The sequence below is a fragment of the Cardiocondyla obscurior genome, linkage group LG10, assembly GCF_019399895.1.
Source record: "Cardiocondyla obscurior isolate alpha-2009 linkage group LG10, Cobs3.1, whole genome shotgun sequence".
NCBI lineage: Eukaryota > Metazoa > Arthropoda > Insecta > Hymenoptera > Formicidae > Cardiocondyla > Cardiocondyla obscurior.
Window position 1 is genome coordinate 6192923 of NC_091873.1, and position 15339 is coordinate 6208261.

A 15339-nucleotide genomic window follows, 5' to 3' on the forward strand; every position below is an offset into this window, starting at 1 on the left:
TGGTCGTGCCCAACATAACTTACGAATTAACTGGAGCACATTAACTCCTTTCTAAAGGATTTTTAATCCACGGGGCCACGTTAATAAATATTTAACATGCGTTTCATATTAAATCATGTTGACTAGAGTGAATTAAACAAATAACAAACATAAACTATCGAATTGAATTGAGAACAATTATCAAACAATATAATTTTATACGAAAATTGATACAGATATCTAATGGATCGTAAAAGCATCAATATACGACAAAATTATTGAAATTTGTGCAATGTTTGTAGCGCACAATACTATTTATACACACGTGATTTATATATATTTAAAATATCGGATGCATTGTAGGATGATTTTATTACAGTTGGTTTCGATTCGATTCAGATTTACGTTATTTACAACATAATTGATCTTTTTCGCTTGAAATATTATATTATCTTAAGATGCTTTACGATACATCAAAATACATCATATTTGATATAGCATAATCGTCGCGTCTGTCATCTAATGGAGATGAAAAAGTGGCCCGTCTGCCACCAAAGTGACGTGAAATCGTAGATGACATTTCTATTTTTTTATATTTATTTTTTTTCTCTCTCCCTTTCCCTCTTTTTCAAGCGATCTTCAAGACAGCAATGCCCGTGATCGACGGTCGTCGAAATTTCTCTCGCGCGTATAGTTTCAGGAATTTCGTCTACGTGTGTCGATCGATCTCAAACTGGTGATTCGCAAGATTTTTGTGTATCGGCAAAAGCTCGGTGGCGCGGAAGAAGTTTGCGCGCGCAAAAGGACCGGAGAGGATGATGAGCGACGGTTCGCTTCATGGACAGTGACAAATGGATCCGCCGGTCCATCATCCCGGCGTCCCAAATGTATCTCGCGGCGTTACGATCGGAGGGATGTCTGCTCATATCGGGCCACGTTCTATTTCGAATTCGTCCGACGGTTTTTCTACGTTATCTGCCCCGACCGCAAAACGATTCGCGCCGCGCCGGCCTTGCGGGGCCACCACGCGCGTTATTTATTATCGAGCAAAGACAACGTCTTTTCCGCGCGAGTACTGCCTACATGTGAGCTCCAACGTGTGTTTTCGTACCGGACAATTATTAGAAAAAAAGAAAAAAAACAAAAGACAATGATACGAAAGGCAATATCTCGACCTGACGGTACTTTGAAAAACGATCGAACGGTAGGTATTGTCAAGCGTCGCGATCTACGTCACTGGAAGCTTGTAAAAAGGATCCTTTGAAAGCCACCGTAAAAAAAAAAAAATAATAATCACGCAACGATTATTACATTTATTGCGATATTATGCGCCGCGTTAGAACACGTATTCATTGTGCATCGAGAAAGATATTAATGGGCGAGTAACAAAGAGTTTAATCTGCGCAAAAAACTTCCAGCGACGCGATTCGTAGATTAATTTCCAGATATTCGTGTTAATTATCATATTCCAATGCTGATACCATTAATCTATCAAATGAATATGCAGTTAAAAGCCGATAAGTTTTATCAGATTCAAAAGCGTAAATAAATAATTATTATCCGGGGGATAAATAAGCGAGAGGAAGGGAGAGCACGATAAATATATATATAAATTATACATGATTGGAGAAATATAAGGGCCCGAAGTTTCCAACTGTGATATCGATAAAAAGGAAACGTTGTAGCACTAACCGGAAGGGCGCAATCGCATACTTATGACTTCCTGACTTTCCCGCAACGGCGGATCAGTACCGAAATTAGCGTAAATCACACTGAAAAACGTAACCGCCCGTGCAACCTGCTCTCGCCGATTATATATAACGTCCGGCGACCGGTAGTACATAAAGTCGCTTTTTCATCCGCAGTACGCTCACTCGCTCGTCATGAATAATTCATAACCGAACCCTGTGCAAACGCGCTACATGTTTGGCAAGGAAGGATTGGCCCCGGGATTCAGAACAATACAATAAAACAGGAAAAGACGTGAGGAGCGAGGGAGAATCGGCCGATAAAAAAAAAAGAAAAAGAAAAGGGAAGGTAGATGGAATCGCGATACGGCGTAATCGATAACTTCTTAATTGCGAATCGAGACTCTTACGAAAGCGTCGAGACTTCCGCCCTTCAAAGACCCCCCTCCGACTGTTTCGACACGGCCGACAATGTCGGGAAAGTTGCCGGCGGTAGTTTGACATTAGCCCAAAAATAAATTGCGCAGAACGTTACTAATTCAAATGTCAGGGAACGAGGTCGACGGGAGCCTCGTCAAAAATATTTATCTGTCCGGAATATCAGGGAAAAATAAAATGTGTCTCTCGCGCACATTTATTATTAATATTTATCTTCGCGTCAAAATGTATACGTATTTAAAAATTCACACGCGTTATGAAAATGAAATTTGTTTGCGATGATAATTTTGCGCATACTTTGAACAAGATTTAATATCGGTATTAAAATTATTTAAAAAAAAAAAAAAGTATATATACAAATATATATTATTTGTAATTAAATGTAATTAAATAAGAATACAATTTTAAAAATTAATTGGTATATATTTAGCAATCAAGTTGAATATCGTACTAATTAGATTAGATATCAGAGCAAGTCCGTAATAACGTTCAGGCAAAAGAAACTTCACAATCTTACCCGTTTCAGTTTACTAAAATCTTAAGTTGGCTGAAAGGATAAAAGGGTAGAGAAAAAGCAGCCTGCTATTTACGTCCATCGATCTGAAGTTTACCGAGCTAGAGAGAAATAAACGTAAATTTCTAGAAAAGAAAAAAAAAAAAGAAAAATTTCCCGAGACGGTTTTTCATCGTTTTTGAAAGACAGGAAAATAGTAAACGAATCAGAAAGCGAAAGAGGAAAACGCGAGAGAAAGACTGAGCGAACGAAAGGAAGCTGGCGGAGAGTAGATGGAAGCGCAGGTCGTGTACAGAAGAAATGTTAGAGTCGGAGGGGGTCAAAAGCTCTTGGAGATCCGCGAGATTGAAATTCGAGGCATCTACGTCCGCTCGGACGGTCCTTCCTTATTTACGAGACTTTCAATTACGCCCGTACCGACCCAGGCACCGTAACGTCTCTTATTTTTCTTCGGTATTCGCGGCACATGACTATGCAACGGTAATACTATTAAATCCGCCGTTCCACAATTGTAGCGCAATCACTCCTCCCGCCCGAGATTAACATTATTTTGCGCTATTAAATATCTGAGCAACATCAAGCGGGATTTATGTGATATCATTCATTAAGCAGCGGTAGGTCAATAAATATCGCGGTCGAGAAAGTACGCATATTAAATATGACAAGGGGCACGCTCGCAAAAACATTAAAAAAAATTATGGGAAACATGATTAATAACTTTTTGCAATCGGAATTTCTGATTAAAACCGGATATAAAATTAGTAATCGACCTAATTTCGATTCGACATGTTTATCCATTTCGAGCGACGTTAATTTATTATTACGCCGCTTCGTATATGAAAGCAGCGATGGCTCGTACGCTGTCGAGCTCATAATTCGAAACAACATAAAATAGCAAGAAAAATGGTTCCACAAAGCACGGGAGAGACTTTCTCGCGAGATCTAAGTAACAGGGGGAGCTTCTGAAAACATTGTCTGGCGCTTTTGGGGCAATGAAGCATGAAACGCTTAACTATGGCGTGACATTTCTCCAACGGCCTTCCTGAAGACCCATAAAAGAGACGCGCGTTCTTTCATGTGGAACACAGCCACCCACGAAACTTCTCCCTAGCATCGCAAACACTAACTTCCTTTGGATGTCTTTCATATATTTCAAACGATCAAAAATATCATCTCTCTTTATCTACGACTGATACCCTCCTGCCCTTTGCTCTTTTTCGTGAACGAATAGAAGAATACAAATTGGTCGATTCGAACGTGATAAAAGAAAAACGACAAAGAAAAATTGTGTAGACTGTAGTTTACGTTTATGTTTAAAAAAAAAAAATAACGAACAATATTCTAAGTAAGATGCCGAATCGCTTTAAGAATTGTTTAACGTAATCTCTTTTTTATTATTTTAAATGTATTATTGATTATATATTATTTTAAATTAAAGTATATTTTGTTAATTATTAAAAATTTCCTAAACGGTGATCTTGCGAAAGTGAACCCCATTATTTTCAAATTTATTCGCTTCAATGTTAAAAAAAATATGTGACTCACCGATTCGATGCGCAGCGGCGGAGATAAAGATAAGATGATACTGAAACATAAAAATAGAACATTAATTGTAGAGACGTTCGGAGAGTAATAATGAAAAATTATTAATTTTAATCAAATAAAAAATTATGCTCACCGAAACGTTGCTCCGCCGAAGCATGTGCCCACCCTAGGCCTCCTCCTCCTCTCAGTTGGAACGTGTAGAGTCGTCCTTCCTCGTACAGGAAACTCGCGACACTCGCGACCGGGTGAATTTACTTTGTTACACGCGATAGAATACGGCACTCCCGATTTAAAAATTCGTATAATAAAATAACTCGCCCGAATACTTTGACGAAGTTCGCGAGACGACCGATGAACCAGCAGTGGTTCGTGATTATCGGCGGTAACGGCAATTTATTCTTCGGATATTATCAAAGCAAAACGTAAATTTTGCTACGATAAAATCCTCGGAATAGTCTGCTGTAATCATATCAAATTAAATTACATAGTTGTGTGACAATGTAATTTAAATTGGATATGTAATAAAAAATGTAATTAATTAAACATCCTATCATACATCCTACCTATGTATATAAACTAAAAGTCTTTATTAAAAGTATTTAATTTTATATTTTATTTTCCCGTATACCCTATTTTCCCTAATACGCGTATATTTAATTTTATTTTGCATTATTAATATTAAATTTGTCCGCGTGAAATTAATGTGTGTTTCCCACCCAAATTTCTAATATTATATAAAAAAAACCATTCTACTAACTTGACCGATACGCAGCAGCGGAGTTTTGTGATGATCCTGTAACATACAAACAAAATTTAAATTGTAAAAGCGTTCAAAATAATGTTCAATAAGGAAAAAAAAATTATGCGCTTTTAATTTTACATAAATAAAAAATAATACGTACCGTAAAGTTGCTCCGCTGATGCCCGATGCCTTTCCGAGGCCTCCTCCTCCTCTCAGTCCTGGACACTTGATATGAATTCTCATTTTGGGCTCAAGATACTTCTGAAATCTTCCCTGAAACAGAAAAAAAATTTATATTAAATAATAAAGAAAATCAAACATATCAATATATTATAAAAATGTTTTCGCTTCGTACGTACTATCCGCGGAAAAATAAAACGCCGGCGAGTATCGAGACCTTTAACTTCGTCGTCAATCGCGCGAGACGATCACAGATAACATCACGCGCGCGAGACGATCGCAGAGAACACAACACGCGCGAGCTCTGTCCTTCACCGTCGTGATTGTCGTAGATCGTCTTGTAGCCGACCAGCTGCGTTGCCTGCCGCATGCACGAAAGCGACACGTGAACACTACGCCCGCGCGAGTCACGTACACACCGCGCGATACACGTCCTCTGCCCGCGCCCGCTACGCATCGGCACCACGTTACATGAGAATGTCTCACTTACTTTGCAAGAAGGATGCACGGTCGTAGATGCTCTCAGGCTTCAGAGTACGGGTAGGGGATGACTTGGGCCCGGGCTGCTCCGTCCTCCGTCCAAGATTCGTAATATTCAGACCACGAACCTTCCATCGATGACTCATGGTCGGCGGTTGCGGGGGGAAGGAAGGGAAGACGGCTGTGCGCTGTACGTTCGGAGCTCACACGACCGAACTCCTTCGAACGTCTCCGAGTATGCACGACCGAGCTAGACCTTTAATCACACCTGCAACGTATGTGTGTATTTAGCGACCTTGGTGAGGAATTTACGAGGCACATACACCGCCTGCTATGTGCCTTCTGCCCGCCCCCCTCCCTCCGCGACCTCGGCCCATCGCCCACTACGCATCGGCACCACGTTATATGAGAATATCTCACTTACTTTGCAAGAAGGATGCACGGTCGTAGATGCTCTCAGGCTTCAGAGTACGGGTAGGGGATGACTTGGGCCCGCGCTGCTCCGTCCTCCGTCCAAGATACGTAGTATTCGCAGTACGAATATTGCGTCGATCTTCCGTCGATCTTCCATGGTCAGAGGGTGCGGGGGGAATGACTGGCAAGATGGCGGTACGCCGCAGTACATCGAGAGCTCACGCGACCGAACTCCTCCGAACGTCGCCGAGTTGGCACGACCGCTCTCTCTCTCTACACGTATTACGGACCGCATGGCACGTGCTGCGTACAGTGCGTGGTCGTTGCTCGTGTGTAGAACTGCTCCAACCTTGAGCGTGTTTATCTGTCTCAACCTCTGTAACATTTAATGCGTTTAAAGAAATTATATGACGAATATAATATTACACGAAATGTTCTATGCAAGGTATTAGCTTCATAAATGTCTCACGGGTTAGAATCAGTGATGAAATAGACTAATTCGCATTAAAATCGATAGCTTTATTTAATCATTAAATTAAAAAGAATTATTTTTCGGGCACGTGCTACAAGAGATCCGCTGTTCATGCATTGCGTAGATTAAATGGCTTGCTCGCGATTTAAGAATATGGCCCGTCGCAAGATTACGTACATAAATACATTCAGAGACAGATATAATATTAAGTGCGAGGACGGCGGCTAGCACGTGTGACTCTAGTATAGTGTGTGTCCAGCTTCATATGGAACACGCACGTATGTATCTACATCACGATATTTTATTAATGTAGCTATCCCCTACGTATTTTAGCACGTTGGAAAGGAATTTACGGTCCGATTATTTTGTCGAATATTATTTTCGAATATTCACTTTAATATCATAAATCCATAATTCACTGATACGTCGCGGTACTTATCAATTACATCAATCATATACTTTATGTTGTTGACTTAACGAAATAATTATAATTAATGGTCAAATATATGTACATTAAATAATTATTATTCAAGAATTTAGAAAATCTTTTCACAATGCCATATAAAATATATGTATTAATATTAAATGTAAAGCAATCTCTAGCGTAAAAAAAATCAAAAGTAACTTATTAATTACATCAATCATATGTTCTTTATGTTGTTGACTTAACGAAACAATATTATAATTAATGGTCAAATATATGTACATTAAATAATTATTATTCAAGAATTTAGAAAATCTTTTCACAATGCCATATAAAATATATGTATTAATATTAAATGTAAAGCAATCTCTAGCGTAAAAAAAATCAAAAGTAACTTATTAATTACATCAATCATATGTTCTTTATGTTGTTGACTTAACGAAACAATATTATAATTAATGATCAAATATATGTACATTAAATAATTATTATTCAAGAATTTAGAAAATCTTTTCACAATGCCATATAAAATATATGTATCAATATTAAATGTAAAGCAATCTCTGGCGTAAAAGAATTAAAAGTAACTTATCAATTATATCAATCATATGTTCTTTATGTTGTTGACTTAACGAAACAATATTATAATTAATGGTCAAATATATGTACATTAAATAATTATTATTCAAGAATTTAGAAAATCTTTTCACAATGCCATATAAAATATATGTATCAATATTAAATGTAAAGCAATCTCTGGCGTAAAAGAATTAAAAGTAACTTATCAATTACATCAATCATATGTTCTTTATGTTGTTGACTTAACGAAACAATATTATAATTAATGGTCAAATATATGTACATTAAATAATTATTATTCAAGAATTTAGAAAATCTTTTCACAACGCCAAATAAAATATATATATATTAATATTAAATATAAAGCAATCTCTAACATAAAAGAATAAAAAATAAACGGCTCTCGCTTTGTAACGTTTAGCCGATGTAAATTCAGATCGTTAGAACGAGACAAAGATGCGCTATTAGCACCGTGCGGTACTAAGTGTCGTTACGTGCAATGCGATTTCTATTGTCTCTTTTGTTCCTATTAAAGCACGCAGCGATTCGCGCAGCTCGGAGATACTTGTGTCTCGGCTAAACGTAGAGATATATAAAGATATTGCGTGACCTAACCACGGTCGTTACCATACGATGGCTTCGTGTGATACGGGTATCAACGCCGCGCCAAGTGATTACGGTACGGTTTCTTGGTCAGCCCGCTGAGCCAAGCAGAAAACGTTTTCGGATCGAGTTGCTCCACTTAGCGGAACCGGAATCGGCTGCTGCGCCCATTGTAGCCATTAGATCGAGCACTCATAGGTGCTGCGGAAAACCGTATCAGCTCGCGGATTCAAGGGCCGTTTGTTTGGCTGACCGAGACCATCCGTATCTACTGACCCGTTAAGTCAAGAACAGACTCGCTGTACTTTATGCTTCGGGACCCTTAGGCGTACCCACCTCCCACGGCCGTATATGTCATACAGGCTGTTACAATATCTTCTCGCGAACTTGTCGGCACGACTAATGCTAATACCGGTATATCTGTATCGATTCGGATGTTCGTGACGTTGAAGATTCGATAATGCGATTTGCAACAGGCTATTTCGACTTTCTTATTAATTCTTATCGAACACAGTTATATTTATTTCACAACGTTTTAGCGTGATCGAAATCGGTTTTCCACGGTTCGGGGAAGATATTTCTTTTTATCGCATTTATGGTTCGGCTCGAGTAAACATATCGGTTAAATTAATACTGGGGACTTACGGGAAGAGTTTAATTATTATTATTTTAAAATGGTTTTCTTTTTCTGCAAGGAGAATTAAATTATGAAATTCTTGTTTACAGAACCGCCGGCGGCAGTATGTTGGGCGACGTGAACATCTCAGCGATACTGGACTCCTTTTCTGTCAGTTATGATAAAAGAGTAAGGCCGAACTACGGAGGTAAGTGAAGACTTGGATGTTTCCCATCTTACGATAAACGAAATCATTCGTGGATTTGATAACATGCGCAAAACTTGTTAATTCATTGGCAACATCCAATTTACTTATTCGATTAAAAATTAATCGGCGTTAATTAATTTCCGCGCCCGCGAGAACGCGTTACGTGCGCTTTAGCAAGTTTTGCGCCCGACGCCGAACTTTTTTTTCCGTTTCATGGTTTATGATCGTTACACTATTACATGAATCTAAAACGTTACCTTGCAGCAAACGAAAATGAGGAAACTAGATGATGAAAGAGACCAAATATTGACAGAGTGGCAAAACCAATCAATTGGTAGACGAACAAAAACCCAGCATGCAACTCTTTTAATTTCACTTCGTTCGCTGCAAGCGCAGAAAAAAAGACCAAAAAAAAAAAATAAAAAAATAAAAAAGAAAAAGCTTTTTACGTGTGCTCGGATAACAAAACGAAAATAAATATAAGCTGTACCGTATTCCATCCTTTAATGCAGTGCTGAGATAAAAGAAATTGAAGAAGGGAAAGATGATAAATATACGCGCGCGAGATTTTTGCCCGAAAACATTTAATGCATAAAGTCGATACGCGATCGGGACATAAAGCGGCGGGCGTTCGGATTGTCGTAACAATGGTGTGACACAACGAGCTAGAGCTTCGGCAAAACGTTTTCAGGAAATATTTTTGACGTCGCTTATCATCTCCCACGTTTTACCCTACAAAAAAAAAAAATATATACGACGAGCTTTCGAGCTCGTACTACCGCTTTCATAAAACAGCTCTGACAGGAACAGTGCGGTAGCACGTGTACGCGAATCGCATCCCGGGCAAAGGAGTAATTTGCAGTTCACCACGCGGCTCAACCGCGCGACTACCGAAAAAGAAATACCGATAAAACGGCGCCGGCAAACAGGGGCCTTTCTATCGCGGGGAGATAGGAAACTGGCACGTGACTCGCCGTAGATAAAAGTAAAGTAAAACACAAAGCGCTTCCCTCCTAGCTCTTGATCAGTCCCGCAAAGTACACGTAATTTGTAGCTGCCAGCTTCTGCGCGAGACGGGCGTTTCGAATAAACGCTAGACGTTTATCGACTGCGAGAGCGGCGATACGATTTTGCGGCCGAATAAACGCGATGCTTATAAAACATAGGGATATTAAAGTGCCATTAGTCCAGTTTCGAGTGAGCACGCTCGCTGCTCGGAGAGTCAGTTAGAGGCAATTAGCGCCTGCCGATGAACGGCTCGTCCCACTTACGGCCGGATAGGCCTGGCCAAAAAATTGTCCTCCACCCCCTCCCCCCTCGCGAGCGCGCGCCTGCTCGCGGGTCCGATCGCCGATATCGGAGCAGCTAATAATTATGATTCATACGTGCCGACGATTCCGCCGCGACAAAGTCATATTTTCGGGGATGGCCTCGTGGAGGTAGGGCGGGGCTGGAGCGTTTCGATAAAACTCGGATCGATGCTGGGACGCCCCACGGGTTGCCACGGGTTACCGTTAACGGCATCTCTCCTCCGGCTACACTGAGACGCAGTATCTCGCCTTCAATTACGATTTTGACTTTGATTCCGTCTTGGCAGATTTCTTTTTATCCCGGACGCTATTTCGGCGTCAGCGCACTTTCGAATCGGTGTCGCAATCGCGAGAATGTGATACCTCGATTTCATATAGCCACCTTATTTTTCTTCTCCCCCTCCCTTCCTCCCCCTCCTACCCTCCGCCCGCCGCTTTCGAAAGAAATTCAGGTTTGATTGATCGAGAAGCATTTCGGTTCTACATTTTTGACGAAGCTAAAAACGTTTACCGATATTTATAAATCCGGCAGGTAATCTCACGCTGGTAGTTATTATTGTTACTATTATAGGTCAGATATAAAGATCAAGAGAGAGCGAATGGCTGAGCTTAATTCTTACTCTGTAGACGGTTAAAATTACAAGCTGTAATCATATAAATTTTAATTAAACCGCGTCGTTAAATAAAATGAACGAAATAAACATTGCATTCGATACAACGCGGGATGGCTGTCGCAGTTAATAGAGATCGTGGCAAAAATGCATATCAATTTTTCAGGCCGTATTAGGAAAATGCATTAGTGATGGCTCACTCCGCGGTAAACTCCGACTGACTGTCAAGCATCGTTTCATTTTCCGGCGGGATCACGTATATAGGTTGCTATCGGCAGATCGCAAAAAAAAAAAAAAAAAGTGCACTAAATGTACCGCCTAGATTCGAATCGCCGATATCCGCGCCTTCCGCCTCTCCCGCATATCGATACGCGAGATCTCCAAGGGGAGGCGGGGAGGGAGGGAGGAATAGGAGTTTCTAACATTTAAAATTTAGATCAGTACGCGGAACATTCCGGAAACGGACACGAGAATATCGCGGACGGGCGGGATAAACCGTGTCGCCTGCCGTTGCTCTCTTCGATTCGTAGTGCCTCATTGGATATTCCCCGGAGCGCAGCCGGATTTTCAAACACGAGCTTCGCCGCTGCCATCCAAGGCCTACGTAAAATGACAAAATACGTGACGGGAAACTCGAAATGTTTGCACTCCATAAACACGCTGTCGTAATAATAAACAAAAACTTTTTCGCATCCGCGTGGAAAAGAAACTCGAGCGCGTTAAACAACAGTGTTGGTACAACTGCGATAAACAAACTAATTAAAATTATGAAATTTTATACGAGCTTTATATTACGTGCTTACTTTTATTCGATAAATACGAGCTACGAGTTTTTATTGTTAATATTAATTCAGTTATCAAATATATTTTTACAATAACAAAGTAATAAAAAAAAAACAAGAAAAAAAAAAAAGAAAAAAGAACAATGTGGACTAAAGATTATTATATGTATATGATTTATATGGAGATGCGTATATATGAATTTAATTCGTTATAATATTCAACTTTATACAACGCGTAATAAAAGAAAGAAATATAAAAACATTTGTAACAAATATCGGTCGACGCAAAATTGATGATTCCGATTTTTCGATCCCACGGCCGATTATTAATTTTTGTTCTGTTTTAGTTGCATCACATGTGTCTGAAATATTTTTTAATCTCCCTCTCTCTTTATTTATTATTTTTTTCTCTTTTTTTTTTTTTTTCGGAGTCTGCTCTCTCACGGGCGATCGGTTTGCACCGGAGAAGCATACTGGCGCGTTTCAATTAACTCGATACCACGTCGGCCGTGCGTTTTCCAGCATGTCGCGAGAACGTCATTGTGAAATATGTGTCCCATATGGGATGTTTCTCGGCTATAGGGGCTTTAAAAACATCCTAGAAATGGAAATGAAGATATATCGGTCGAGTGGCGCGCGATGGCGTTGGCAGAGCCGTTGTTTACGAGTCAACTTTATCGCGAAAACGCCAACGTGGACACGTATATGCGCCTCGCACCCCGAAAACCTCTTTCGCCCGCGTTCTCCCTCGGCCTTCTCTCGACCGAATCTTTCCATCTGCACCCGACTACCCACCCTCCTTGCACCCTACTGCCTAAAATTTTATCCATAAACTTTCCCACGGTGAGATACCGCCCGATCGGTCGCGATTACATTTTTTTTCTTTTTTCTTTTTTCTTTTTTTTTTTCTTCGTCTTTGCGGCCGATCAATTCGACCGACTGCTTCGATTTCGTGCCTCACATCTGGCACAGACTACTGAAATTTTCACGAACCCTCGTCAAGCCTTTGAATTTAGATTTCGCAAGAATTACGGGAGAAATAGCTTATGCCGCGTCGCATATTGAAGCGCGATAGCGTGAGCGATTGTTTTACCGTCGCGAATTTTTAACGGGCGTACATTAATTGAAATTCGTTGAAAATTTTCTAAAAAATTCTTTTATTAAATTTTATTACAACCACGACAAGGGAGATGCATTTTTCCGAATAATCGCGATATTTGAAACAAGTAAAAAGAAAGAAGAAATAAACAAAAAAATATTTAAAAATAACAAAAGTATTTGACACAAATTATTTTAAATAATTCAGCTATTAATAAATTCGAGGGGATTATTAGCTTTAAGTAAACGCAAGCGTGCATAATGTAACCCGTATGACACCGAAGCACGTCACAGCGCTGCGCCTAGAGAGATTAAGCCTATCAGTTGTGTAACTATAGTGACGACCGAGCACACGTAAATTGGCGCATAAATTATTATCGGACATCGTCTAATCGAAAGCGATTACCACTTTCAGCGATCCATCCAACGTAGCGACCTCACTGACATATACCATTTCGTATTCACAGTAAACTCATAGAAAAGTTCAAAACCGATAAAGAACGAACGAACGAAAGAAAGCGATAAAGCTTGCAATTAGCGAACGAATGCCATACAGTCACTCTCACCGTGTAGCTTGGCCGCGACCGAAAAACCGGCGACTCAGTCTTACTAACCTTCGATTTCAGGTCCTCCCGTCGAGGTGGGCGTCACCATGTACGTCTTGAGTATCAGCTCCCTATCCGAAGTGAAAATGGTACTACCTCTAGGTCTTACTCAGTAATTCCGCTGAAAGTTACTCATTTACTATATTGTTCTCGGCTAAACACTGTTTCCGCCCTCCCACTCTTTCCCCCCTTACACCCCCCGCCACGCCCGCCCGCCCGTCGGGGTTTCTTTAGCTGCCCGTGTATTTTCCGAGTCAACGATTGCCGTTGATCGTTACTGAATTGCAATTAGCATTTTTTGCCCACCGAAAACACATGCACATACACACCTGGGAGAACTCACACACACAAGCGCGCGACGACACGAGTGCGGATGCATATCCGGTTCAACACTGTTGTACATACACGCGCACACGAGTGTGCATTCTTTCCGTTTGTGTGATCACCCTCGCAAAAAAAAAAAAAAAGAAAAAAAAAGAGAAAAAAAAATGGAACAATTATTGTTTCCATTTATTCAGTTAGGTGTACAGACCTAGAAGATTTTTTATTTCATTACGCAGCATAATTCTCACTTCTCTATTTGTGTTATGTGTGTTTGTAAAATTCAAACGTACTCAACGTGTTCTGTCATTGTCTCTTTCTTCCCGAAGCAGATACTTAAACATCGTCACGGCTCATTCAGGTAAATGATTTATTTGATAAACCAACAGAAGCAACGGTGGAAACAACGCGCGTTGGTTCCGGCGGTCGACTCGAATTGCCGAATTACATTAACAATCGATGAATCTGTACGAATAATCTCTCGTGCCATTCGCGTTGCCTTGGCAAATAATTCGTTCGTGTTTTGTTAATCATGCGCTAATTGGAGCGATACTTTCAACGGCCAGCTCGCCAATAAACTACTCATTGTTTAATATGTTCGCCGAAGTGTAAATTATCTCCATTTGCCTAATGACGCTGTTGCGATTATTTCGCTTCGGACGCGTACACAACAATTGATTAACTGCAGTTCTGCGAGCTCGCGGCTTTGACGACGACCCGCTTTAGCACAATGAAAGAAATTCGATCCTCGGCGGATCGGTTGGTAGACGCGAGGCACTTAACGATCGTCTCTAACGTCGATAACGATCGCGTATCCGTCGATCGACACCCCGACGGCGAACTCGGTTAGATTGCCACGTGCAGAGCCGCATCGCTCTGGGCTATGTGTCTCCTTTGATGTGCTGTTCATTTAACGACGACGTTTGGAACCGCGAAAACCGAGTAACACGATTACCGAAACGATTCAACGCTCGCTTCGAGGACCACGCTCGCCGACGCGAAGTGACGTCCAATTTCTTGGCACGTTGATTCCGAGGGCAATTGAATTCAAACTATGCAAGAGAAGAGAACTAATCGGTAGTACGTCAGAGTATCTCGATATTACGAACAGCAACGTCTCTCGAGCGAAATAAATTCTTGAGCGAAATAAAAGCTCTCTCCTACATTTTTTTTTTTTTTTAATTGAGTGGAATCGGCGATTAAAATTGACATCTCTTCGCAACGCGCGTGTGTAGATTCGCGTTGAAAGAAGTTAAAGCCAAAACACGTTCATATTAATCGTAACATAAATCCGTGACTTCTAGACAAGTAGTAAAACGCGCGAACTTTCCACCATTGATCTAATCATAAAAAGGAAATGGAGCTATTAATCTGTTTGATTTTACGGCAGTTTAATGGTACCTTGGATCGTACTTTACATTTAGTTTACGTTTGATATGGTATTCTTTGATGTTAAAACACATTCGAGCATTGCAACGACTTGTAGGACGGAAAATAACAATTATTAGATTCAGTCTTCGAGTTTGAACTCTATATATAACGTCTATGAATTTTTTATTTGAAACCGAATAGCGTTTCGTAAACATTTCGGTTCACTTGATACTGTATTATTTCTTTCTGATAAAATGTTCACGAAACATCGAATTCAAATAAAGAATTCACGCCGCTCAAACCCAAGGGCTAAACGTAATAAATATAAGCCGCAAAAATTCTTCAGTATCGAAGAGAAT

The 15339-nt window shown here is 40.3% G+C and overlaps 1 protein-coding gene across 7 annotated transcripts in view; it reads left to right on the plus strand.

Moving 5' to 3' along the window:
- Nucleotides 1-15339, plus strand: part of Rdl (Resistant to dieldrin) — a 77344-nt gene that overhangs the window by 25619 nt on the left and 36386 nt on the right. For 5 of the 7 annotated variants that reach the window (XM_070663004.1, XM_070663006.1, XM_070663008.1 and 2 more), the window contains exons 2-3: nt 8785-8882; nt 13310-13377. In XM_070663004.1, coding sequence (XP_070519105.1) covers nt 8785-8882; nt 13310-13377 — 166 coding nt within the window. Of the gene's footprint in view, nt 1-5771; nt 6731-8784; nt 8883-13309; nt 13378-15339 lie in introns of those variants that run through there. The other 2 variants (XM_070663007.1, XM_070663009.1) reach the window with 2 other exon arrangements.